A 25514-nucleotide genomic window follows, 5' to 3' on the forward strand; every position below is an offset into this window, starting at 1 on the left:
TTGTCGATTACTTTGTCGCCTTTGCAGGGCTGCGGCAGAGGGTGCTGAGTGCTGCGAGCGTATGGCGCGTGAGCGACGCTAAAACACCGGCGCTGCGATGCAGTGGTGCACAAAGCCGCAGAATTCACTTGTTGGCGCAGTTTTCCAATTCTTCTTTGGCAACTTCTTTTGCTGTTTCGCCACCGGCAAATGGCATGGCATTTCTATGTTCTATTCTTTTTGTTGTTTTTTGTTTTTGTTTGTGTGGCAAAAGTCATTGCAATTTTCGCCTATAACTTTTGTTGTTTCCTTTACGTTTACTGCCAACTCAAGCGATGCCAAGTCATGTCAGCCGGCTTATAACTATGCCGGCAGCTTTGCGGATTACCCCTTACCCCAGCATTTTGTCTTACTATTTTCGTTCTGTTATGTTTCGTTGCAGATCTTGTTGCACCATGCCCGTCTACGTTGACACGCCTTGCTCTCTGCACCCTGCACAGCCCCCCGCCGATTTGTGAGCAATCACTTGCTTGTTTACAGCCTAGCAACGCTGCTGACTGTCGCCAAAGGGGGCTGGCGTGCAAGCAGGCGGCATCGACGACTGCCAGCCAAAGTCACACTTTTCAATAACTCCCTTACAGCGCACTTTTTCACTTCTTATTGCGGGTTTTTACTTCTACTTCCACTTCCTGCCTTGTTACTACCTGGCACGCTGATATTCTCTGCAGCTTCCTGTCGTCTTCTCCCAGAAGTGGCGTTGATAACCCAAAGGATGAATGCATCTACTTGCAACAGCGGCAGCAGCAAGTGCCATGCATTACACATAGAGGGCGTTGAAGGTGCTGCCACTGGTAATGCTGAATGACAGCGGTGATAGTGAGTAAGAACTACAAAAAAACAAGAACAACAACGTAGCACTTCGATTAACAAGAGGCAAGAAATTTCAATTTATCTCGACAAAGTCAACGTTTAAGCAAATAAAAGGAAGTGTGGCTGACGGGGAATATTGAAACGGCTCATAATAGAGATGATCAGTATCGCAATCATTGCCCTCATTATTATTATGATAATACTTTTCTTTCCTCTTGCCATTTCTTGTATATTCCTCTCTTCCTTGTTGGACTGGAAAGTAAGGACGCATGTTCCTCCTTTTTGGCAAACAGTCTGTTGCATTTCGGCGAACACAAATTAAAAACTGGGTACCTTAGGCCGTTTTATGAAGTACGATATATTACTTACTCAATCATTGATCGGCGATCCAGAGACATATGGTCTTATATACTGTTTTATTATCGCTCTCAAGCGACTTAAGAATGACAAAGTACCGACTCATCTATTTAAAGCCAGCGGCGAGGTGCTGAAAAGGCATACTATATTCTAGCTGCTAAGCATGGTTTGACTGGATGTATGAATATGAGTATATATGAAAGGAGAACCCGCAGTATACGCTAATTATTCAGGAATCTGCCTTCTTAACATTTGACATAAAGTTCTTTCGAAAAAGCGTATTGGATCTTAAAGTATAGCTTTAGACCTAACCAATCCACCATAGACCAAATTCTCACAACACATGAAATCCTGGAGAAGGCCCTTAACACACAGATTGACAACCATCAACTTTTTGGCGATATTAAAGAAGGCCATGATGGGAGCGATATTCGTCGCCAGGTGTAAATTTCATATCACGAATCTTATACACTTATACTGGGTGACGTTGTGTGTCACCATCAGCGCCGTCAAAATCTGAAATTAGCTCTCCGAGCCTTCGATACTAGAGGCGATTACAGACAGTATAATGCTACTAGGCTACGAAGATGATATTGATGTCGTAGGACTTAACAACAGAGCCGTTATTTGCTGGAAAAAGAAGCCAAAGAGGTTGGTTTTATGGGAACTGTGTCACTATTTTATCTCGGAACCAGTATAAATTTCACCAATAATCTAAGCCTGACGATGAAGCGCAGAAAATGTCATGCCAATAGGTCATAAAGTGGATCGGCTGACAATGAATAGGCAGATCCTTCTCATAGCGACCTGTCTGCACTTGGCATGTACATCTGTGGTGAACTCGCAAAGCATAGAGGCAACTGGCGAAGTTTTGTATTCTTGGGCCGAGCCGACCCACGGTTGAAAAACTCAGGAAGAAGAAGCCTCAACCATCTTTAATTATTTCGCTTACTTATGCCATATTCTTGGCCACTTCGTAGGGAAACTTGTACAATATTTTCTAGCATTTTTATATATTTAGAGACTTTTTGGATGTCATGTTGGACCATTGTTTCAAGAAGACGCAAAACTTTTACTTTAAATGACCGAAGAGCACTTAGGTTGTGCTTCAATTCAGATACTGCTTCTAAAGAAAGAAGAGGCATATTAAATTGGAAGTTCCTTTAATAAAGCAAATGTAGACAGACACATGTTTCAAATAAGTCAGAGTTTCGAAATCACCAAATTGACATCGACACACAACGATTTATTACTGATGACACGACCGGCTAGCCAAATGACCAGCTACCACATATTTTGAAGTAAATGTGCGATGAACCGAGCAATCTTTAAAAGTCAGTTTTGTGGCAACAGCTGCCAGCAAGCACTGTTGAAAGCTTATCCGTTGGGTAAACAATGTGGAACGACGATGGGAATCTGCATTAGCATTCGCTGCACATACGAAAACGTGGCACGCTGCGGCTGTGTGGAATTGTCGTGCGCCTGGTCAGTCCGGCTCGCCACTGTGCTGTTCGGAGCGCCGCAAACACAATAACGGGCGCATAGACCACTGCTAGCACATATATTTCCACGCGTCACTTGCACATGACGGTAACCCAATGGGCGGTCAGTATAACGGAACAGTGGGTTCGGTTGCTTTGTTTAATGGTACGCTACTAAATAGTAGATCTAGTGGCATAATGAAGTCCAAAAGCATATGAAAATTACTTTTGGAAACCTTGAAGAGACAAGAAGTTTGTATTTTGGCGTTTAATAAAAAAAAATCGCTGTAAAATGTTCTCGTTTTTCATTTGGAATCATTACAAAATGCTGTTTAGCAAAACATCAAAAATTCTTTAAAGACTTTTCCATTTCTTTATCACATGTGGCAAACTTTTCTGTGTCCCTCATTGTTATTTACAAATGTGGCATCAATTGATCACTTTAGCGCCGGTTCGGTTCATTGCATGGCCAACGGCTTTTATTGGTTCATTTACTGACCGGAGAGAGTTGGCTCGTCGCATTGGCTCTGTTGGTCAGGCTGATCAAACCTACACAACTTTAAGTTGATCCAATGTGTTTAGTAGCCGGATTTGAGTGTTGTTGTCATGCACGTTGTACTTTTGGGAGTTAATATTTGTTACGCCGGAAAAAAACGAAAATTGAGAAAGTAAAATTCGGAAAATATGTGCAGAGAGTGCATCACGTACTTATATTGTATGTTGCTGTATATATGTATATCAATATTTCATGTGGAAGCAAATACGAAAGGCTAGGATAGTCAAGCCAAAGGAAAAATGTATCTTGTATAGAAGAATTGTAGAGAAAGCGAAATGTCGTTAATCAAAAAAAAACATATCTGAAAATATGAGAGAGACATTTCTATTTGAAGCAATCTTAAAAACCTGTTCATTTTGAATTTGATAATTTGCAAAACTCCTTATTCCTTCCCGTCACACATTAAGCATATTAACTTCTTCCATATTTCTTAACTGCGCGTATCAAGGAGTTAGCAACAGCTCGAGCACAATCATGCACATAAATCCGACTAAAGAGATCTCATAACGCCACGGAAACTATTAAACGTACCCATAATCCAGTGCCACATTGCTCAAGTTAATTTTCCTTTGGTGTTGTTGCTTAGCCTTTTATTGCGGTTTATGTCCTTCTGTGCCCCATTAGCTATTTTATCCGCTATTATGACAACTGTTGTTATTTCTAACTGTTTACTATTATTTTATTGCCACAGCATCTCGCTGGCTAAATAGTATATTTGTTCTTATTGCTAGGCACTCACACTCATGATAGTGTGGCAAGTTAAATATTATGTTTTATTTGCGCTCAGCTTTTGTTTTTAATCTGTAAACTTGCTCTGTAAATAACGCTTTAGAGCGAGGCTAGTGGGCAGTTAAAAATAAATAATGATACTTTTTTAAATAGGGTTTAAGTGTGTGAGTTTTTCAAGAAATGTATAAAATGCTGTAATCCATTTAGTACAGTTATGCAGTGTTCTCATATATGACTTGACTAATAAAATATTTGGTCTGGCAACGAAAATTTTTCGCTTTTTTCTTGTAATAAAAATAAGGCTTTCTTCGACATAATCTCTGTGCGGTTCCCCAAAATTTGAACTTCAAAAATCATTTATGTGGGTTTTTTAAAATGTATGGTCTTCACTGAGACGATACCTTTTTAGAGTCGTTAAAGTTGGTCTCTTTAACAGCTGTCACTTCGCTTATAACCAGATAACCGGTTTTGATGCCCATTTCATATTGAATAGACTTATTTGCGTTTGCAAATCGTGCAAGTTTATAACCAAATTATTCAAGATTGGCTCGGTATAATCACCTGGCATAGCCGATAATTCAGGCAGCCATGGAACGATTTGGTGCCGCGTTCAGTCTAATGGGCCCTCTGAAGACCAAAACCCGAATATATTAATAATATTGTGGAGCAGAGCATTGAAGAAGAACTGAATCCATCCTTCCGCCATGGCCCACAAAAATTAGAGCTGTGCCCAATCACTTTATGGAAGACTCTGCGGTAGGATCTTGATTTGTGAGCTTACAAAATCCAACTCATGGAAGGATAGAAACTCAACGACTATCAAGCGTATCGTAAATTCACTGAGGCACCCAAAACGAAATGGCCACCGTTCCCGATTTTCACAAGAAAACTTTTTTCAAAACTTTTCATTAAAACCAAAATTGTCGGACTTGGAGTAACTATAATTCACAAGCCATTGTTGAGATGACATTACGTCAGGCAGAGTTAAACATTGGTTCATATTTCTTTATAAATTATGCTGACCAAAAATCTAATTATTTAAGGAAACTTTTGGTGGGGGAAATATCTTTCGTTGTGGGTATGTGGCTGGTCTTCAAAGTCATACAAATTAACACCGCTGGACTGTTTTTGGTCATGTGATGTCGCTTGTCTTTGTAGATAAGTCCGAGTCCACTGACTCCTTGAAATATAATATTCGGACCATTATTGCTAAAATGCAGCAAAAATTTGGCCTCTTGGGTGGAATTTATTCCAACCAGCCCGACCATAACATTTTTTTCATTTTAAAAACTGGTTGTCTACACTCCTATATTGGGTAAGATGAGTGATCGAAGATCGTACGTCGACTGGTATATGTAGTCCTTTGTGAAGCTATAGAAAAGAAGAACTCCTGTGTATGATCTTATAAATTAGTAACGTGCTTAGTAGACAATGCAAATTTGCATAGGCGCTTAATTTCAACTCCCGCCAGTTCGACCTCCTGAATGCAGGAGAGTCAAAAAGAAAGTGTTGAGTTGTTTCCACCTTATCTTCTTCTGTATAGCTTCTGCAAATGGCGTCCGATAAGATTCCCAAGCATAGAAGCCAATAGGACAATGGCTTGTTAAAAGCCCACAACTTGGGAGAAACTTCCTTACTAAGGGCAAAAGATCACTAGATCTCTGGCGACCAATCGTGGGCTTTTGGGACAGCGTATGTACCGATGGTGTCCCAGCACTGGCCAAGCCTCGGCGAATACCAGCTATCTAGTAATAGAATACAAGAGGATACTGGAGCACCGACCCGCCGCTGTGCTATCTGAGTGAATACATACTGGAGCGGTAGATCTACTGCTACCTTATTGGCTGCAACCTCGGCTTGGAAGAAATCTGAAACTAGACTTGATAGAGAGCTCTTGACAGTTAAAACGCTCCTATTGAAACTCCATTACTTAAGAACTGCACCGCCTTGGCGGCCAGGAATGAATCAAGGCAATATTTGATATTTTATCATAATGTGAACCGTATTTCAGAACGCAGCTCTGCTTTGAACAGAACAAATTGTTGTCAAAATTGCAAGGTCTGGGCTTTAAGCCGCGAAGTGGGGCAGATTATATAAAATTCCCTAGCCATTGTGTTGCCATATCATTTTTAACCGGTTTGGCACGTCTATTGAGTCAAGAAACGAAGAAATATTTACTCAGAATCATATCTGGCGAATACGATATCAGAGTGTCCAGTTAAAATCAGCATGAGTGAGCCAGAGCGCTGTTAAGATGGCCATCTTTTTATTATCAGAATGTTGCAGCACCAGTTATTGCAACAAATGGGAAGAATAAACAGCTTAAACAATTATAAAACCATTTACTCCTCAATTTATAGCATTGACAGCAAGCAATAGTCTTAATATTAATTCATTATCTTGTTATTTATCCGTCTATGAACAACTTCATGACTGAGCGCATGAGAGATCACCTTATTATGCAACATTTAAGTGCACAATTTGGACAGTAGTTGCTAGACAACTTAAACATAAACAATAAAACAACATTTCAGCTACAATAAGATTAGAATTTAATTAGGTGAATAAAGCGAATCACAGAGAGGAAAGAGAAATTAAATCTGATAGAGCAAGCAACGGCCAACTATCCACTTTGTCTCCATTTCATTTGAGATAATTAAAAAGCATTTTCGACAAATAATCAGCGCCAGCGGCAGGACGGACGCCGGCTGAGTTTCACTGCAGGCACATGAGACTGCTGCAACTGTTGCTCAGATCTTCCTTTTCGACTCTTTGCTGGCGCAGACACACTAAACGCTTTCCACTGCGAATGCAGCGCGCGGCTGGTAATTCTATTGAAATGACATTTGCACAAAAGCAACAGCGGCAAAAATACTAATGCAATTAAGACATAACGGACAAGTGACGGAAGCGAAGCAAGGCGAGTGATGCGCTGAAAACGAGCGAATTTTGTCGTTTCTTGATTTCATGTTGCATAAGTAGCATGCAACCGAGTAGCGCTAACAGATGTTATTGTACAAGTAACTGTGCATATATGTATGTATACGCGCTGCTGTTCATTTGTTAGTTGGCGTGTTTAACAATACCGTTGCAATCGTTTTCGGTGTTGCGGCAGCAACATCATTTGGCGGCGGGCCAATATTTGTGCCGCCAGTGAAAGGAAAAAGACTGCAAACTCTTGACGGCTCTATCACTTAAGATTTAAATGGACAGTTTGTACTGACGCTGCCGAAAAGTATACAATGTTTACATTGGCTATCAACACAACTGCGCCTAGAAGTGCGCTTTGCTATTTTTATTGCAGCAAATTCAATTATGTTGCAAGCACTCTCTTCTATGGAAGTTAGATCGTGCTGTTTAGAGTTCGCTGCTGAGTTTGTAGGCTGTTGTATTCTTAAGTTGTTACAACAATTGCTGCAATTATCTTTTTTAAAGCGTTGGAACAGCTTATAGTGATTGGGTTCTTACTAAAAATTTTTTTTAGCAATATATGTAAAGAACGACTATACATATCGTCAGCTATAATGATTAAGTTATTTGCCGGATTATATGATTTTGAAATGGAGATGAAGAAAAAATAAATTGCAGTTCTCTAATTAATTTACTAAATTAAATAATTTCTTATGGCAATCAATCGAAATTTTGTTGAAGGGTCCTTGTCATAAAAATTTACTCTACGTCTGTATATAACCCTTAGATTTTAAAATTTTGATCAGAAGTTATTCAGGCGTTTTTGTCCCCTCAAAATTGAGCTCATTTATGCGAATCGCCGATATCGGAATATTAGAATAATGCTGTCATACAAACTGAGCGATGGAAATTATGAAATTTTGCACAGATTTTTACTCAAAGCAAGAGTTTATAACCCCTGAAGTAAATAATCAGCTTTTGTCACTATAACATATAGCTGTCATACGAAGTGATCAGACGAAATCAAGAGCTTGTATGAAATACTTTTTCGTTTGATGAGATATCTTCAAGAAATTTGGCATGGATTATTTCCTAAAGAAATAAATCAGATCGGATCACTGTAGCATATAGCTGCCATACAAACTGATCAGTGCTGTTGTAAGGAATAGTTTTTATTTGTGATGGATATGATATTTGAAAAAAATATTCATTCCGAAAAAAATAAAATTTTAGAGTTAATCTACATTCATGAAGATGTCTCAATATAAACGTTTTCGGAAGCAACAAAAAATTACGAATTCTGTAGGAGATTCAATGATGTTATGAAAGCACAGAGGCTTAGTAATCGTAAAGTTAAAAACACCACGCTGGTGGGCAATACACCACCCACTCTTCCTCAATTTCCATACATGTATGTAATATTCAAATAATTTTCGTTTCAACCAAATTTAAAATATCACTTAAATCACATTTACAATGCGGTTATTAAAATGTCATCAAGTAAGCAACAGTAAAGCACCAAGAAACTGCTGGCCTGCATCCAAAATGATTGCTACCAAAGCCTTTGAAGTTTCATTGATTCAAAAAGACTTGCCGCATTATGAATATTTGCTCATGCAATGCTAAATGCAAAGTTTATTAATTTTTTCTTGGTATTGGAGAGCAGCCAACAAGTGACGAGCGAGCGTTTTGTAGGTTATTAAATAAGGCACGACATTCGCGCTGAAAAGTGTGTTGACAACAGTCAAAAGCCAACCAGTCAGCCAGGCAGCCAGTCAGGCAGTCAGGCAGTCTGTCAGTCAAGCAGCCAGTTAGCGTGTGACTGAACGAGGCTTAAAGCCATGGCAATTTTGTTGCCAGTAATGTTAATTTCAATTACTTCAGCTTTGATTCGGCGCACACCCGTACGCCTGCCCCCAAAGGGTAGACTACGTAATCCGTGCGGAATATAGTGAGCTCATTTCATTCAAATTATGTATATTTCATGTGACATTTGACTTTACTTTTCACACTGCACTTCACTTGCATTGGCATACATTCTATTTGTTTAGGCACGAGTTCATGTGTGTGTGTGTGTGTGTTGGTGTACATACGTGTGTCTTGTACAACAGAGGTAAATGTGCGCTGTGGCGTATGAGTAACGCATTTATGCATTGCTTAACTTTTAATATGTACGTGTATTTGTGTGTGTGTGTGTATGTATGCGCACGTTAGTGCAAACTTGCGATTGTAAAAATAATAAAGCGCATGCATAGAAGTGCACAGTTGCCTGTGAGCTAGCTCACTTCTATAAGCAGGTCATAGGTTGCGCAAGTTGAGATTAAATATGAAGAGATTGTGGGTTATTTGTTGGCAATGGCATTTTATAGAATTTAATATTTTAAATTTAATTATGAACTGCAAATATTATATATGTTGTGCTATAGTTCTGGATTTGCTTAATGTGTCATATGCAATATTTGAAGTTATAGTTTGAAATGCCTTGTGTTGAAGGTAGCACACAAATATCAGAATCTGCTTAAAATTATTGGAAATATTTTCAGGGAAAAAATTAATTTACATAAGATAAAAACGAAAATTTCGATTACATCGAAGCTATAATATGACACGCATGTACATTCTTCATACATTAACTGTAAAAAAAAAATATTTTTATTTTGATTTTCATCTGACAGTTTGTATGCCAGCTATATGCTATAGTAATTCGATCTAAATGATTTCTTCGCAGAATACACGATTATCTTAGGCAACAATTTACACTAAATTTGGTGAAGATATCTCGTAAAATGATAAAGTTTTCCATGCAAGCACTTGTGTCCGTCCCTTCAGTTTGTATGCCAGCTATATGATATAATGATCCTAACTGAACAATTTGTTCGAAAATTGCAGCATAGCCTTCAGCAATGGTCACTGACCAATTTCTTGAAGATATCTCGTCATGCAAGCCGTTTGTTCCGGCTCAATTTGTATGGCGGTTATATTATATGATATAATGGCCGAAGATCGGCGGTTCTGACAAACAAGCAGCTTTTTGAAATGAGTGGATACAAAATTTGTAATGTATACCTCAAAAACTGAGAAATTAACTTGCATACATGTATACAGTAGAGTGACGGTCGGAGAGAGGAAAAGCCAGATTAAAATAAAGGACCGACATTACTGGAGTGGTATTTCGCTTCTCCGCTAATGAAACTTTAAAAAATATATCTCACGAGTTGAAAAAAAAATCAAAAATTAACGAAACAGAGGAGTTTAAGATTTATCACAATTTTTGGCTCTTTTGGGTCTGTCCGACCATATTTTAATAAAGTACACATGAATTGTTCTTCATCTGAGGCCCTGTAGCAAAAGCGAAACGTTAATCAGCTTCTAATAGCTATTTATACCCCACAGAGACAGTTATCTCAATGACCTGCCTTCCAATATGCTCTAACTCTTTTAATGACGTTGCGCCTTTCTTACTTCAAGTCGCAAAAATAGAAAAAAATAATATTTTGCGCTTCATATACACTTTCGCCATCATAATTTTCAACCTCCCCTCCTCTTTTGCAGCAATAAATTGTAAAATGTTCAGCGAGTAATTTAAGGTGAAATTTCCATCGCAGTTGACTTGGAGTAAATCAAACGCCTGGCCCTGTTGTTGCTGCGAGGCACGTAAAAACATATGTTTACACTGAAATTTTATATAAACAGCTTTATCAGCGATCGTGCGCGCAGATCTTATCAAGTGTTGTGACTAGATATCGCTGGTAGCTGTAAGCAGCCAAGTAGTGCCTCCACAGATTTGTTTTATTTAGCATAAATTCAGAAGTTGTCAGATAACCGTTATATGGCTTTATTTGTCTCATTTATCGCACAGCAGCCAGTGCCGTGTATTTTGTGTTGCTAGTTTCAATCTGGCTACGAACGAATTAGCATAAAGTAATTAAAGCGCACTTAAAAAGTCACAACAAATGGCCCATAACAGCTGGCCTCGGGTACTGTTTCTGTACTTGCTGCTCCTGCTGCATTGTCGGCAGCATGCTGCCACGCCCAATCGGCGCATCATCTACAAATTCACCGATTGTAATGTCGAACAACTGCAGCATTTGCCCAAACTCGCGTCGGTCTACGAGTTGTCCGCTGTGACGTGCAACATCTCAACGCTGCCAAACGCATACTTCACGCGCTTCACCTCACTCACCGCGCTGGAAGTGCGCGAGAGTGGCCTGGCGAAAATTGACGCCTACGCGCTCAATGGACTGGAACAGCTGCAGTGGTTGGCTCTGCCCTGGAACTACATCACCGACGTCAAGCCATGGTCTCAAGCGCCACTAAAGGCGTTACACACGCTCGATTTGGAGGGAAACGCTGTGAAAACGCTCAGCGCCGAAAGTTTCATGCGCTATCCAAATCTACATTATTTAAGCCTGGCTCATAACATGCTCGAGCGCATCAGCGGTGACGCATTTACGCATTTGCCACATTTGAAGCATTTGAATTTGGCGCACAATCGTCTCGGCGCCATTGAGTCGCTATATTTTCGTGGTTTGCAACATTTAGCACATTTATCACTGCAACATAATGCGATTGAGCGCGTGGCTGGCGACAGCTTCGACACGAATGCACATCTGCGTTCTCTGCGTTTGGATGTCAATAAGCTGCGGGATTTGGAATTTCTACGCAGCAATGCTTTGACACGCCTACTGCATTTGAATGTGTCACACAATCGCATCGAAGTCGTTGATGCCTTCGCGACTGGGGAGTGGGCGTTGATGGATTTGGATCTCAGTGCGAATCGGCTGGTGGAAGTGAAGGCAGATACGTTCGATGGTCTGGCCGCGTTAATGGTGAGTTGAGTGTATTGAAAACGTGCAGGCTAGAATAACCGAATTGTGCAAGCTTGAAACGCTGGAAGTGGCTAAATGTCTGTCTGATAGGGGAAATTTTTTCCAGAAATTTTTTTTAAGATTTATATTACTTCGTAAATCTTTCTAAATTTGAATTAAAATCTTAGATTTAGGGGGTTCTCTGCGTTATATCCCTGCTGAAGGATATTATTCCTTGGGCCAAGAAACAAATCAAAATTAACAATTTGCCTTTTTTATTATTATTTTTTTTATTTTTTGTTTTTTTTTTTTTTGTATTTTTACAAAATTGCAGTCTTTTCATTTAAACCTTTTCTCTTTCTCTCTATACTATCTTGTTTATAAAGAGCTTCAAGGAGAGAGTACTACGCCTGAATAAAACGTATTTACATTGTATAATTACACATTAATGTGTAGTAATCATTACTATAATTTTTATTCCTTAATGGGTTAAGTATTACTTTGTTTGTGGAAATAATTGCCGTTAAGTGAGCTGAATTTAAACATTCATTCAATGTGCAATAAAGCGTGTATTTGCTTTGTTTAAAAGCATGTTTGTATGAGTTTATTAGTATATGTTAGCTTTTGTGTGACCGCTTTGAAATACGGTGTGAGTAGAGCCACGCACACGCACTGTCGCTTTGCCTCGCCTTCTATGCACACACATAAGCAACCACCTGAGTGACAGTCGTTCAAATATTTAGACATTTTAGTGTTTTAAAGGGTGCTTCTACGGCAATTCAGACAGAGTAGTTGAGTTAATCGCGCTTCGGATATTCGCTTTCACAAATTTAAACCGTTTATAAGGTGAAATACTCAGGGCTTATCTTTGATAGAAAGCATACATGGAGGCCATATATGTATTTAGAAGAGAGTAAGGAAGACATCGGTTGCGTTAAATTGCTATAGAGAAAGGTAGGAAATCTATACGAAGGTGATGCTTTAGCTTAACGAAGCCGTAGTCAAGCCAATAATGCTCTAGCGTGTGATCGTCTGGTGGAGGGTACTCTAAAAGGGCATACTTCCTGAGAAGCTTGAATATGTATGCCAAAGAGCGGCTCTCTTCGGCTTTTTCGGTTCTTTGGGAGCTATACCAACAATAGTAGTTAATACCATTTTCAAAAAGTGTCCATGAGCATTGCGAGCTGAGTATATAAGAGATCTGCAGAAAGACATGACGTAATTATATCCTGCATATCTGAAAACTTAGTTCACTGTATCGCAGGGTCTACTCACACACCGACGAAAGATATGCGAAGGAGTCACTCTGCAGGCTCTTTCAGAAAGATAAGCATTCACTCCGGCAGCAGAGCGGAAATACTAACACTGAGCTTGTTAATGTGCGCTTAAAGCTAGTCAAGAAGTATCTGCCTCCACTAGAAATTCCATCAAGTTATCTCGCAAGTATGCCCCAATAAGTATGCTGAATCCAGTATCCGCTGTAAAGTCTTTTAGTGCCTTCAGCGATTTTGCTTCTTTCAATTTCGGCTTATTTTTGGGATGCCTTTTGTACAATTGCGACATCACAATTATAAACCCACGTTTGATGAATGTAGGCTCCGCAGCTACATACATATCTACACAAGTCGCCAAACATCTGTTTTTTGAACTCTACTCGACGTTGCTTTGGCAAAAAATGCTTGTCTTTTGATGCGAGTCTTCCATTGACACGCTTCATACCTCCAAACCATTGACCAAAAATATCTTGGATGGAGCCGTAAGAGATGTTGAGATCCTCTGAAGTTTTTTGACGACTTCAAAGCCTTTACTGTATGCTTTATGCTACTTAAATATTTGCGTTCGTGGTTAAGAAACTACAAAACACTTCTGCATATATTTCACAATACTGTTGCCTTGATTTTGACATAATATTTCAAGTAGACTCGTTGCTCAATTTTTATATTTCATGATAAAAATCTTCAACCTCCGGTTGAAAAATACACACTAATTGACATATTTACATGTATGGGAAAAGCTATGAAAAAGGTGCAACCAATCAAGGGAGAATTTTTCCTATTATATTTGATCCCGCAGTCCGTGTCATATTTGATCACTTGATATACACACCCTTTATATGCTTAACCAATTTATTTACACATTATTGCGCATTATGACGTGCCGATTATAAATCTAGCCACATACACACACAAACGCATGTGTAAATTCAGCCATTTGTTTACAAGTGGATTTGTAACTACATATATGCTAGTTTATATATATTTTATTCACGTGTGTCTGCTTTAGTATGTACCCGCCAACATATTTACTTCGAGGCTTCGATGTTTATGTTTGTGTCTGTGTGTAAAGCAATTAATCGCCTTTATTTATATGTCAACGCACAACTATAAAGTACATATTTGCATGGTTATGTAAATAAGCTTTTGTTGCTGTTGTTGCTGTTGAGGTTGTGTGGTGCTAAAGCTGCTGGTTATGTTATTCATACATATGTTGTTGTTGTTATTGCTGTTTTTTATGGTACTTTATTGCGAATGTTTATTGGATTTCATTTAATTTCATATCAATTATTTACCGATTTAACAGCAAGCATGCTTATTTGATTATTCTATAATTTGTTATGCAACAGGAATTGTGGACGGTGGCTAGCATAATGATTGTGTGAGGATTGGTTGATATGTGTGCTTGTTTTTTTCGGTTTATTTAATGAGAAGATGATGTTTACGGGGCATCTATACAGGATAAAATTTATGGCATGCTAAGTGTCAAATGTATTGCCATTGCCATTGCCAAATCTGTATGTGGGCATTTGTTATCATAACATAATCATTTGCGAAAAGGCGTCGGATAGGTAGGTCTGAGCTGATGTAGCGCATGCTTTGAGCTCTTGAACTGTTTAAATCTTTTATGTGGAAAATAAAAAAAAAGAAGATACATCCTTTTTTTTACAATTGTATTTCTGGGAAAAATAAGAATTCATATTTTGGACTACTATATAATAATTTTGGCATAATTTTATATACCAATTAAAATATTTAATTTAATATGAGCAATGATATTTCGATTTATGTGTATTAAATTTAAGACTTCGCTCACTCCCAACCCAAGTGGCATAATTTTCTGTAAATTAACAATATTGAACTCATTATTAATATGTTGGAAAAATGTTATTTTGAAAATGCATTTTATTTTTATAATATAACACAACCGTCTTAATACTGGCTCTTCTACATTTCATACTACCGAAATGAAAATACCGTTGGCGTATAGGAAATGGGATATATTGCCTCTTTGAAATTTTCATAGCAATGAAAACTGCGCTGTAAAACTGCTGAAGTGACAGCTTATTGCTTACAATATATGGAGTCTCCACTGGCAATAGACACGGCAATGTAGTTAGTATGACATACATACATTTTATGCTGTCGAGATGCCCCGTTAAAGAAATGTTCCGCAAAAGATTTTTATTTTTAATCCGGTTACTCTTACGATCTACGCCCAAAACCTATTAATCAAGAGACTAGACCAAATGTAGTCAGCATGTTAAAATCACTGTTTTTTTAAAAAGGAGGACTTATTTTGTTGAAAATCTCCACTTTCTGCAGTTACAAAAAACATATTTGTACATATGTATGTATGTATGTATATATACTATTTACATGTGCTAAGAAAATGCAAAAAAAAGTCCCCACTAACCTGTCTTTTTTTTTACTTCTGTAACTGCGAAATAATTCATTTTCTTAGAAAACTTATCACAGTACCGTATATAAAGGATGATCCATTTCAAGGTTCCGTATTTTCAAAAAAAAAAAAACATTAAAACTAAGTTTATTTTCGTTCAAAGAAGATTTTTTGGCATTTATTTTTTGAGGATTATGTCCTTTCAATGTTTTCAATTTTTAACTCATTTGCGAACTGCGGAATGTTTTGCTTCAAGACCTGAATCTGAGCGAGATCGTCCGCATAGAATTTAAACATAACGTATCTCCACAGGAAAAAGTCTAACGATGTGACATCACATGATCTAGGTGGCCAATCGACTGACCCAAAACATAAAATTATCTCCTCAACGAAGTGTTTTTACATTAAATCCATTGATTGATGTGATGTGTGGGATGTGGCGCCGTCTTGTTGAAACGAAATGTCGCCGAGATCATAAGTTTCGATTTCAGGCATCAAATAGTCAGCTACAATGGAATGGAATGGAATTCTCAATGATTCCACCGGCCTACAAACCACACCACACAGCTGTTTTTTCTAGATGAAAGGGCAGCTATTTAATATTTTCAGGTTGCTCTTCGTCACAAATGCGGCAAGTTAGTTATTTTTCATTGAGCCAGAAATACGGCTCCTCGCTCAACGAGACTTGGCTCGAAAACGTCGGATCATCTTGGAGATTTTCTAGAGCCCATAGAGCGAATCGATATCGCTTCGGAAGGTCCAGCGGCTTCAGTTCTTGCACAAGCTGTATTCTGTATGCTTTCAGCTTCAGATCTCGACGTAAAATGCGACAATTCGTTCCATACGTCAATTCGAGTTGCTGCGAGATGCGCCGAATCGACTCTCCACAGTTACCGTGTACATTCTCAGCAACGGTGGCTATATTTTATTCGATCGAACATTATCCAATAATAAATACTGGGTCGTAAGATGGGTGATAGTATTGCGAGTAGCACGCTCGGTAGGTCGACTTTATTGACCATAAGTTAAGCGAAGCGCACGAAACGCATTTTTTACAGAGCGTGAATTTTCGTAGTAAAGTTGAAAGATTTGTAATTGTTGTTCAGGCATTAATCTTTCCATGGTGAAATACCAAACTATACTGAACAAAAAAACATGACAACTTCACACGACTCACTTGTGATCTGTCACAAAAAACTTATTATAAAAAGTATCTCTACTAGGATCATTTCTTATTTTTATGCCACCTGAAAGTGGAGGTTACGGACTTTTATAAAAAGCACATATCTTGAGTTGAGAATTTTCAATTAAATTCTGCAAAATTACAAAGATATTGCCGAATTTGGGCAAAATAAAGTAATAATATAATTTTAAATAATTATGAATTTAAAAAACACACTGTGTTTGTAACATAAAGAGGAAGTTTGCACCAAATTAAAATGAAATAAAATATCTTCAAGAAAAGAATAAGAAACTCAAAAACTGGGTTATTTGAATTTTTATCATAAACTTTGAGGTTATGCGAGAAACTTGTTTATAACACAGTTTTAGATCCTTTCATTAACTACAACTTTGTATTGTATTTCCCTAAGGCTCGTCGTTTTGCCGGACATCGTTATAAACCATTTTTAACTCTGAGAAATTCAGCCACGTCTCCCTCTTCCTCTTCGCGACCTCAAATCGCTTCTAGATTATTATATTTTTTCATTTTTATTTTCAAATTCTTTTGCAATAGGATTCATTCTACTATGATTTTTGTTTGATTACAAAAACTACCTGCCCCACTTATACAGGATGTCCCGAAACTAACGCAAGATTTAAATATGCCGCCTTTTCAATTATTCTTCACAGTTGATGAAGTCAAGATACTAGCGCACATTATGTATGAAAAATAACTACAAATATATCATACATATTTTGTATGAAATTTACGAGCTACGACCATTAAGCCTTCATAATGAAGACACGTTGTTCCATGGTGTAACGCTCCATATTTACTAAACTTAAATTTTCAGATGCCATTTTTTTTTTGTTTTTTTTTTTTTTTTTTGATTGTCAACACCTTACTACATAAAAAGCGAAAAATTTAAACCTTGCCTTGCGTTTATGTTGGAACACCATTTACTTTCTAACTTGCATTTATTGTGGGACACCCAATATTAAAGAATTTACAAGCTTTTTAACTCAATAAGTCATATTTGGAACACCAAAAAATTATGAAAGTCCAAACTTATACATTGCACTGGAAGATATTTAACTTAAATAAAAAAGTTCACCTAAGACTTAATTGCATTAATAAACTTAATCCATCGATTTGAAATCCTTAATATTGTCTTTGATAAGTACAAAAGAGCCAAAGAAAGGCTGTCACTCCTTTTTCAATCTCACAGCTCAAGCGTTTGGGAAAATTGCCTTGAAATCCGCACGAACAAAGTGCTCCTTAAGAAATCAACTCAAATTGCGACTGACGAAAGCACGCACACTTGCATTCGCGCATTACGGCGCGTGTCAATAGCAGTCATGTTTCTGATTTCATTCATTTCTTTTTGATCTAGAAAACTGCATTTCATTGCACCGCAAAAAACGAACACCCCAAGAAAATCTTCTTACACTTGAGCTGTCTTACTGTCAGCGCTGCCAGTTACAACATTCATTTCCAAAATTCTTACTGCGCTTTGACCACTCATACTCTCTACTCTTTGATTTCTCTTCCGCAGCATCTTAACCTCAGCGCCAATGCCTTGCATATGCTTGCCGCGTCCTGTCTGGACAAGCTCATCAATCTGGAGACGATCGACCTGTCCGCCAACAATTTGACACAGCTACCCATCGGACTCTTCGATGCGCCCACCCAACTGCAGCGCGTCAATTTGTCACGTAATGCACTGCCGACCATCCATGCCGAACTCTTCGCGCAGCTGCCCTATCTGCGTGCGTTGGACATGTCAGGGAATCAATTGTCATCCGGCGCATTCATCGCTCATCTCTCGCCGCTGTTGCCGCACTCGGCACTTACGCTGGATTTAAGTGAGAATCACTTAACGGAACTTGATGGCGACGCCATGACGGCGTTGCAAGTCTGTGGTGCGAGCGTTGATTTGTCCGCCAACCGCTGGCATTGCCAGTGGCTCATTGTTGAGCTGGTGCGCGCTCCAGCGCACGTACACTTCGGACGCAACTATTCGCTGGCGTCGTCGTGGAGTGCGGCGTTGCTCAACGTGAGTGGCATTGATTGCTATGATGCGGAGAGTCAGCGCAGTCTTGTAGTGCTGGACGCCGGGCGTTTGTGGGAGCGCCGCCATATCGGGGGTGATGTTGAGTGCACGGTAGGTGCCATAAAAATGCTAATTGGCCTCGCGCTTTGATGTGATTTGCATACACACAACACAAACACACACAAACAAATTGTTGATTTGTGCTTCATTGCAGACGTTCGTTGATCCTGTTATGCCAACACCGCCGCCACTGGTTTGGCCGCGTGTGCGCGTGGACCGTTTCGACTCACGCTCCATTATCATTTGGATGTTGATTGCCATTGGCTTAGCGTTCACCGGGCTGCGTATAGCGCGTCAATTGATCGACAGACGAGAGCAAACCAAGCGTGTGAAGAAATTACTCGAGCTGGTAATCGATTACAGAGTACTTATTCTACACTTACCGTTAACGATATTTATTTTCATACTTTTGCAGAAGACACAGGAGCTGACGCGACTCACGGCGAAAAATGTGGAAAGATTCAATGAGCGCACTTAAAAACTATACTAATCTCTCGGCATAACGCAGAAAATCATATTGTCGAGAAGCTTAAGCTAAGTGTATTACATAAATAAAATAGCTTTAAGCAATAAACTTCCTGAAATTTTTTCAAATGCGATAGGTTTAGGGTTAAAGCAATTGCTTCGACTTTTAAAATTAGTGCATGAGCGATGTAAAAATAAATTTTTAAAAATGAAAACCAATCTAGTTTCGTAAAGATAAGGTTTTGACATGCTGCAGTATAAATGAATGTCAAACTAGCACACTAACTCTAAACAAAGTACTTTCTTTAATCCTTTTTTGACGTTATGAACCAATATATTTTTCTAAAAAACGAACTAAAAAGAGAAAGAGGGACGAAATTGCTGTAATTTATATTTGTATCATTATTGGTCAAGGCATCACAATACTAACAAATATACGTATATCTTAAAGAAAGTTCTGAATTTTTTGAAAGTCGCAATACTTTCAGTGGCGCAAAGAATGAAGTGACGATGGACAAGCTAATGCCATACAAATCATCGGCAACTGCAATAAACAACACAGAAAGAATTTCAAAATACAATCTTCAGGTCTATTGAAGGAAGTTTTCAAATTTCTCAAAGAGTAAGACATTCAATTTTGAATTTTTAAAATCATTCAAAAGCGGACAGATCTAAGTTTAGCTTAACGGAAGATTTCTAACAAAGTGAAAGTGTAACATCAGGAGTTGACGAGCCCGATTCCCTAATCTATGACGATGGAATAAATGTTATCTCCGCAGATTACAGCAAAGTGGCTGAATGAGATGGATCCCCAAAAAGGGAAGCCCCACAAATAATGCTGATTACCGTGGGATTAGCATCCTCCACAGCCAACACACTGACTGAACCTTATCAGTGTGGACTTAGACCCGGAGAACACATTATTGATTGCACGAAGGGGCATGTCTCTATGGATTTATGTCTGAATTTTGAACTAATACGATTATTTAAACTTATGCTGAATAAATCCAAAGCTCCGTCAGAGTAGGGAAGGACCTCTCCCAACCGTTCGAATCTCTACCATTTGACTTCTTCAATATATTACTGGAAAAAAATACAAGCTGCAGAGCTAAACAGTCTCTACATTAGCGACGTTAGATTTGATCTGTACGGATTGAATAAGGAATCGAAGCGTATGGGTCTGCTTGTGAACGAGAAGAAGACGGCATATCTCTTGTTTGAAAAAAAAAGTCTTCGTATTCGCGACATGGCTCATGCGTCACTGTCGACAGTCATGACACTAAAGTCTCAACGCAGAAGCGCTCTCGTCAAAAGGTGGTATTTTGGAATGAGTATGCAGTTGAGAAGTAAAATACTATTTACGAAAAAGGGCAAACTCTACAAATCCCTCATCAGTAGTCATCAGAATCAATACCCGGCAGTCGAACCATATAAAAAAGAAATCCATTCCATTTGAGAGATCAAGCAGTGAATGATGCTTGATATCTCCAATTGGTGTGAAATAGCAAACAGAAGAAACGACTGGAACGCTGTTCTTAACTCGGCCGGTAAAGAGGAAGAAGCCAGAAAAATCACTTAATATTATTTTTATTCAACTATAAGCTTTTTAAAATCCCACACAGTAAAATTTGTTAGAGAAAGGAAACATTCAAGCGTAAACTAAATTACTTAAAAAATATATTCGATATTTTTATGAAAAGAGAAGATTACGATATTCCATGTGAATTTAATGCCGCCTTTACCTTATTCGTAAATACGATCGATAACTGCAGCATACTTCTGTAGTATGATCTTCCGACGCGATTTCAGAGTTGGGCCCAACTCTCCGGTAGGTATCGAGAAGTCATGCGGTAGGATTGCAAACTTCTGTACCTTCTGTGCGTTCGATAGAGCACGTGTGTTGGCGCGCCTAATGGCTGCCTCTATGCTTTCCACTATTTTTGCGTCAGGTTTTACTAAAACATTGGCAACCTGCGATTCGTCTATCTCGGTGGGTATGTTTAAAACCTCCGATAAGCGTGTATAGTTGAAACCCAAATTTTGCAGCCACTCAATTACATCGGAATGAAGCGTGTCCAAAGGCATGCCCGTGTGTGGATCAATGTCGGTCTGTAATGGAGTAATTAATGATAATTGCAAATGCGAGAGAGTGAACTTGATGTTCCGTTTACCTTCAGTGTTAGCAGTATGCTGAGATATTTGCGATGGTCGCCAACAAGCAGCGCGTTGCTAACACAGGGCAATTCCGCCTTGACAAGACTTTCTACATGCACTGGCGGTATATTTTCACCGCCGGCTGTAATGACCAACTCCTTGATACGGCCAGTGATGATGATGCTGCCATCAGCTTCCAAATAACCCAAATCGCCTGTTAAGAACCAACCATCGTCTTTCAGTACTTCCTGTGTTTTCTCCAATTCATTGATGTAACCCATCATAGTCGAGCGACTACGCAGACATATCTGTATTCAGAGAGAAAAGAGACCAAAAGTGGTTATGACTTGAAAACTTAAGAACTTTGAAAACTTTTTTAAGGTATCGCGTGTTTGAGTTCATTCAAGTATCCTCTTTTTATATAAGTTTACTCACCTCGCCATGTCCCTCCTTATTTGGGTCGTTAACTTTCACTTCAACGCCATCTATGACTTTTCCGCAACTTGTGAAATTGTTGTAAATTTGATTTACGGATGCGGCACCACCAGTTTCGGATAGTCCATAAGCCTCAAAGAGCGGCATGTCCAGGCTTGTGAAGAATTCTTTCAGTTCAGTTGCAACGGGCGCACCGCCAATTATTCTCCAGCTGCAGCACTCAAGACCCAAAGCGACTTTAACTTGGTGCGTAATCTTTGATGCCAACCACAATTTCAACGAATAGCTTCTGCAAGCAAAAGAGTTGTTTCTAATACTACCGGCTTTAATATCAACTGAATACTTACGTTGCTCCATTTTTATTCAGATAGTGTTCCAAGGTCACACGCCTTGCCCAGTCCAACGTGTAGCGTGAAAGACTCGATGACTTCGAAAAGGCTTTTTTCAACTGTTCCTGTATCTTCTCGTACACACGTGGCACACCGAATATGCAAGTGGGACGGGCCTTGGCAAAGGTCTTCGTGAGTGTGCCTTTGAGCGCATCGCGATCGGCGAAATATACACAGCTGCCTTTATCCAAATTCAAATAAACGTCAAAGATCTGAGCGGCAATGTGATTCAAAGGCAAGTAAGAAACTATTCTTTCAGCAGGTTTCCCATATTTACACAATGCAGCGTTAACACATGTAGCATTCATGACGACGGAGTCGTGAGAGAGCATTGCAGCTTTGGGTAGACCCGTTGTGCCAGACTAAAAGAGAGTAAATAAAATTTTATAGAAATTTACAACTAAAGACAAGAGCAAATACTAATTCAACATAAGTTCCCAAATATTGTAATATATGTCAGAAGTGTCACCCAGACATGTGAACTCATACTTACCGTGAATATTAACATTGCACATTCATTAGCGGCGACAGCACGTTCACGTCGCGCTAATTTCTCGCGCTCTTCATTGCCGAAGTCCAAAGCAAACAAATCCGCCCAACGATAATAACCCTCCTCGCTGCCGACAAAATCCTCGAATGGTCCATGCAATTGGATAACCGCACTCAAAAGCGGCAACTGGTCCTTGACTTCACGCACCTTTGCCATTTGAGTTGCATCATCTACAACGCAGACGGTGGCCTGTGACGTAGCAAGCACATGCCGCACAGCCTCCGCTGAACTGCTCGGATATATGCCCGACACAACGCCGTTGGCGCACAAGGCACCCAATTCGGCATAAAACCATTCGGGGCAATTGAAAGCTAATATGCCAATGGAGGTGCGCGGTCGCAGACCGACATGCAAGAGCATAAGTGCTGCCTGTTCTACATGACGCTCGAATTGATTGTAGGTGACAGTTGTCCAGTCGGTGTTCGGATCTTTCGGCTCATTGGCGTAGACGAGCGCCGGCTGTTCGGGAAAACGCGTACATGTTTTGTGAAAGAATTGCGGTATGGTCTGTGGCACTTTGGCGGAGATACCCTCTGTGCCGATGCGCAATTTTATCGGTTCGGTGAGCGAGATAGAGATATAGCTGCTAGCTGGTTTTACCGCACTCACCGAAGTTGAGACGTCTGTGCTCTCGTTCATCATTGCGGTAGGCGAGTTTTCAAGTTGTTTGTGTGGAATATTTTTTGCTCTCAGTGTTTAATGTGTTTGTAGTTTCGGTCTTATTGCGCTGATTAACACTTGTGTGGTTGCTAAAGTCTGCAAAGGCTATTTAAAGCAATTCTTAATTGCTTTCTCCTCCGCTTTGTTATCAGCGCCAATCAAAGAAGCTTAACCCCGTTCAGTGTAGCTATTTTAAAATACATTTGTCATTAACGAGACAATATTTGTAAATAATCTTACTTAATAAATTCTATTTTATTCATATTTCGTCTGTATATTTTGAATATTTTGATAATCACGTAATTTTGGTTCAAAGCTCACACTGTATATCGGTTACCAAAGCATTACAGTGATATCCCTTAAGAAAATATTATTATTATTTTTTTTTTTGTTTGCTAAAGAAATCAACTATAGGAACTTCATTTACCAAACTTAACACGGAACTTAGGACTGAAGAAAATAAGCAGAAGAATTGGTGCTAAGCAAAAAAAAAAAAATATTTCTCTCTTTCACCGGGATCTTCAAAATGTAATAATTACGAAACAAGAATTGTATAAATAGTAAATGTAAAAAATAGTTTTCTGAAGGATCTTTGGAAATTCAAACAAGTTCTAGTTTAGAGAAAAAGTTGAAAATACATATATTATATTTCACTACGTCTCTACAAACTCTTTTTTAAATCATTTTTTATAGCACATTTTTAAGAAAACACCACTTATACTATATGTATATTGATTAATGACAAAAAAAATTGTATGTAATATAACTCCTTTCACTCAACTTCAGAAAACCAAAATATGTAATTTCTCAAAAATAGTTTCTTGACTCACTTGCGCACAACCGTTTTCCTCGACACTTGAAAATCTTTTGAACCTTTTTCTCGGAGTGGTGGTATACTTATTGCCGCTGCCTAACACGGGTTACGCACTTTGTGGTCGGTAGGCTTATCAGGCCGGCTAGACAAAAAACATAAAAAATCATAATGTGTATGCTAAATCAGTATTTGTAAATATATGTATATGTATATGAAACTCTTAAACACCCATAGTTCGTGTATGGTTTGGTGATATGGTCCACTAAGAAACCAACTCCCGTTATCACCGTTATCAGCGAAAGCAGCGCCGGCAACATCATCGCACGATGTGTTTCTAACGTTACCACTGCTGCTGGGGATTCTTAGCGTGGTTGTAGTTGTTGTACATAGGCATCTTGTGCAGCGATAAGACAATGACGAGGCGGGCACAGAACTTCGAACGGTTCCAATGACACTTTGGTCAAAGGTTTATTAAAGGCAGAAACGAAAAATATATATAAATGTAGTACTCATATTATTTTTGTGTTTATTTATTTAAATACTTGGCATTATTTCCCCAATAAATGAATGTTTACAGATTAAGACGTTCGATGACTCTTTGGCATATGTGGTAAAATGTTTCAAGATTAAGTTATTTAAGGCATATACCACTGTATGTATGTATAGCATGCATAAAGTATATTAGAGTGGGTAAACTGAAATTTATTATTATTTTTATTCATTTTATCTCTGGTTTAAACTGGTTGAACCACAACTCAAATATTTCTCTTCTAGTAGCGCGTAAATATTAATTCAAAGGTCCTCCGCTTTCCAGTTTTTCTATTAATTCCTTATTGTTGGAAATATAAATTTATATCATTCATATGAAATTATATAATTATCGATTTTTTTTACACATCCTAATGTATATGTATTTTATTTAACCTGGACGTATCTAGAATACCCTTTTAGAATATTTCGAGGCCACAAAGTAGTATATTTACCTTGTGTAGAAGAATTCAATTTTGAAGTCAATATTTTTAAGAATTTTTATTTAATTGCAATATTTAAAATTAAATTGATCTTTATAGTTACAATGTACTATAAAATAGGTGTATGTAATGAAAAGAGATTCACCATTTCTGCAATAGCTGCCTTCTTTAATATGGTACACATTATGGTATTATATATAAAAGATATAGGTAATTGACCAAAGACGCACGTCTAAACTGCGAGCTGAGACAATATGCCACTTTTCGTTTGGCAATAGGAGTGGCATGATTTTGACAGCCCGTGGCGGCCACGCTTGTTTACGAAGTTATGTCAAGTTTTGTCAGTGTGATAACTAACGGGGCATCTCGACAGGATAAAATTTATGTCTTACCAACTGCATTGCCGTGCCTATTATGTCTCCATGGAGACTGCATA

General features: G+C 38.6%; 2 protein-coding genes across 3 annotated transcripts; one reads left to right on the forward strand and one right to left on the reverse strand.

Annotated features, from left to right (window-relative positions):
• Nucleotides 1-10764: 10764 nt before the first annotated feature.
• Nucleotides 10765-19214, forward strand: LOC108972584 (insulin-like growth factor-binding protein complex acid labile subunit). Its single transcript, XM_018939221.1, has 4 exons — nt 10765-11711; nt 18083-18691; nt 18795-18989; nt 19056-19214. The coding sequence occupies exons 1-4, from the start codon at nt 10836-10838 to the stop codon at nt 19116-19118; spliced, it is 1743 nt and encodes a 580-aa protein (XP_018794766.1). The 5' UTR covers nt 10765-10835; the 3' UTR covers nt 19119-19214.
• A 1546-nt stretch (nt 19215-20760) lies between these two features.
• On the reverse strand, nt 20761-24220 carry LOC108972572 (long-chain-fatty-acid--CoA ligase bubblegum-like). Of its 2 annotated transcripts, none has more exons than XM_018939207.1 (6): nt 24124-24220; nt 22577-23480; nt 22042-22445; nt 21695-21980; nt 21277-21567; nt 20761-21214 (listed from the first exon to the last, which is right to left on the reverse strand). In XM_018939207.1, exons 2-6 carry the CDS (start codon nt 23273-23275, stop codon nt 20849-20851), a joined length of 2046 nt encoding a protein of 681 aa, XP_018794752.1. In that variant the 5' UTR covers nt 23276-23480; nt 24124-24220; the 3' UTR covers nt 20761-20848. The 2 variants fall into 2 exon arrangements, with proteins under 2 accessions (XP_018794752.1, XP_018794751.1); XM_018939206.1 differs by having other exon boundaries at nt 21695-21983.
• Nucleotides 24221-25514: the final 1294 nt, after the last annotated feature.

This window comes from Bactrocera latifrons, unplaced genomic scaffold (genome assembly GCF_001853355.1).
Source record: "Bactrocera latifrons isolate USDA-ARS-PBARC rearing strain unplaced genomic scaffold, ASM185335v1 scaffold_41, whole genome shotgun sequence".
In the NCBI taxonomy this organism is placed as follows: domain Eukaryota; kingdom Metazoa; phylum Arthropoda; class Insecta; order Diptera; family Tephritidae; genus Bactrocera; species Bactrocera latifrons.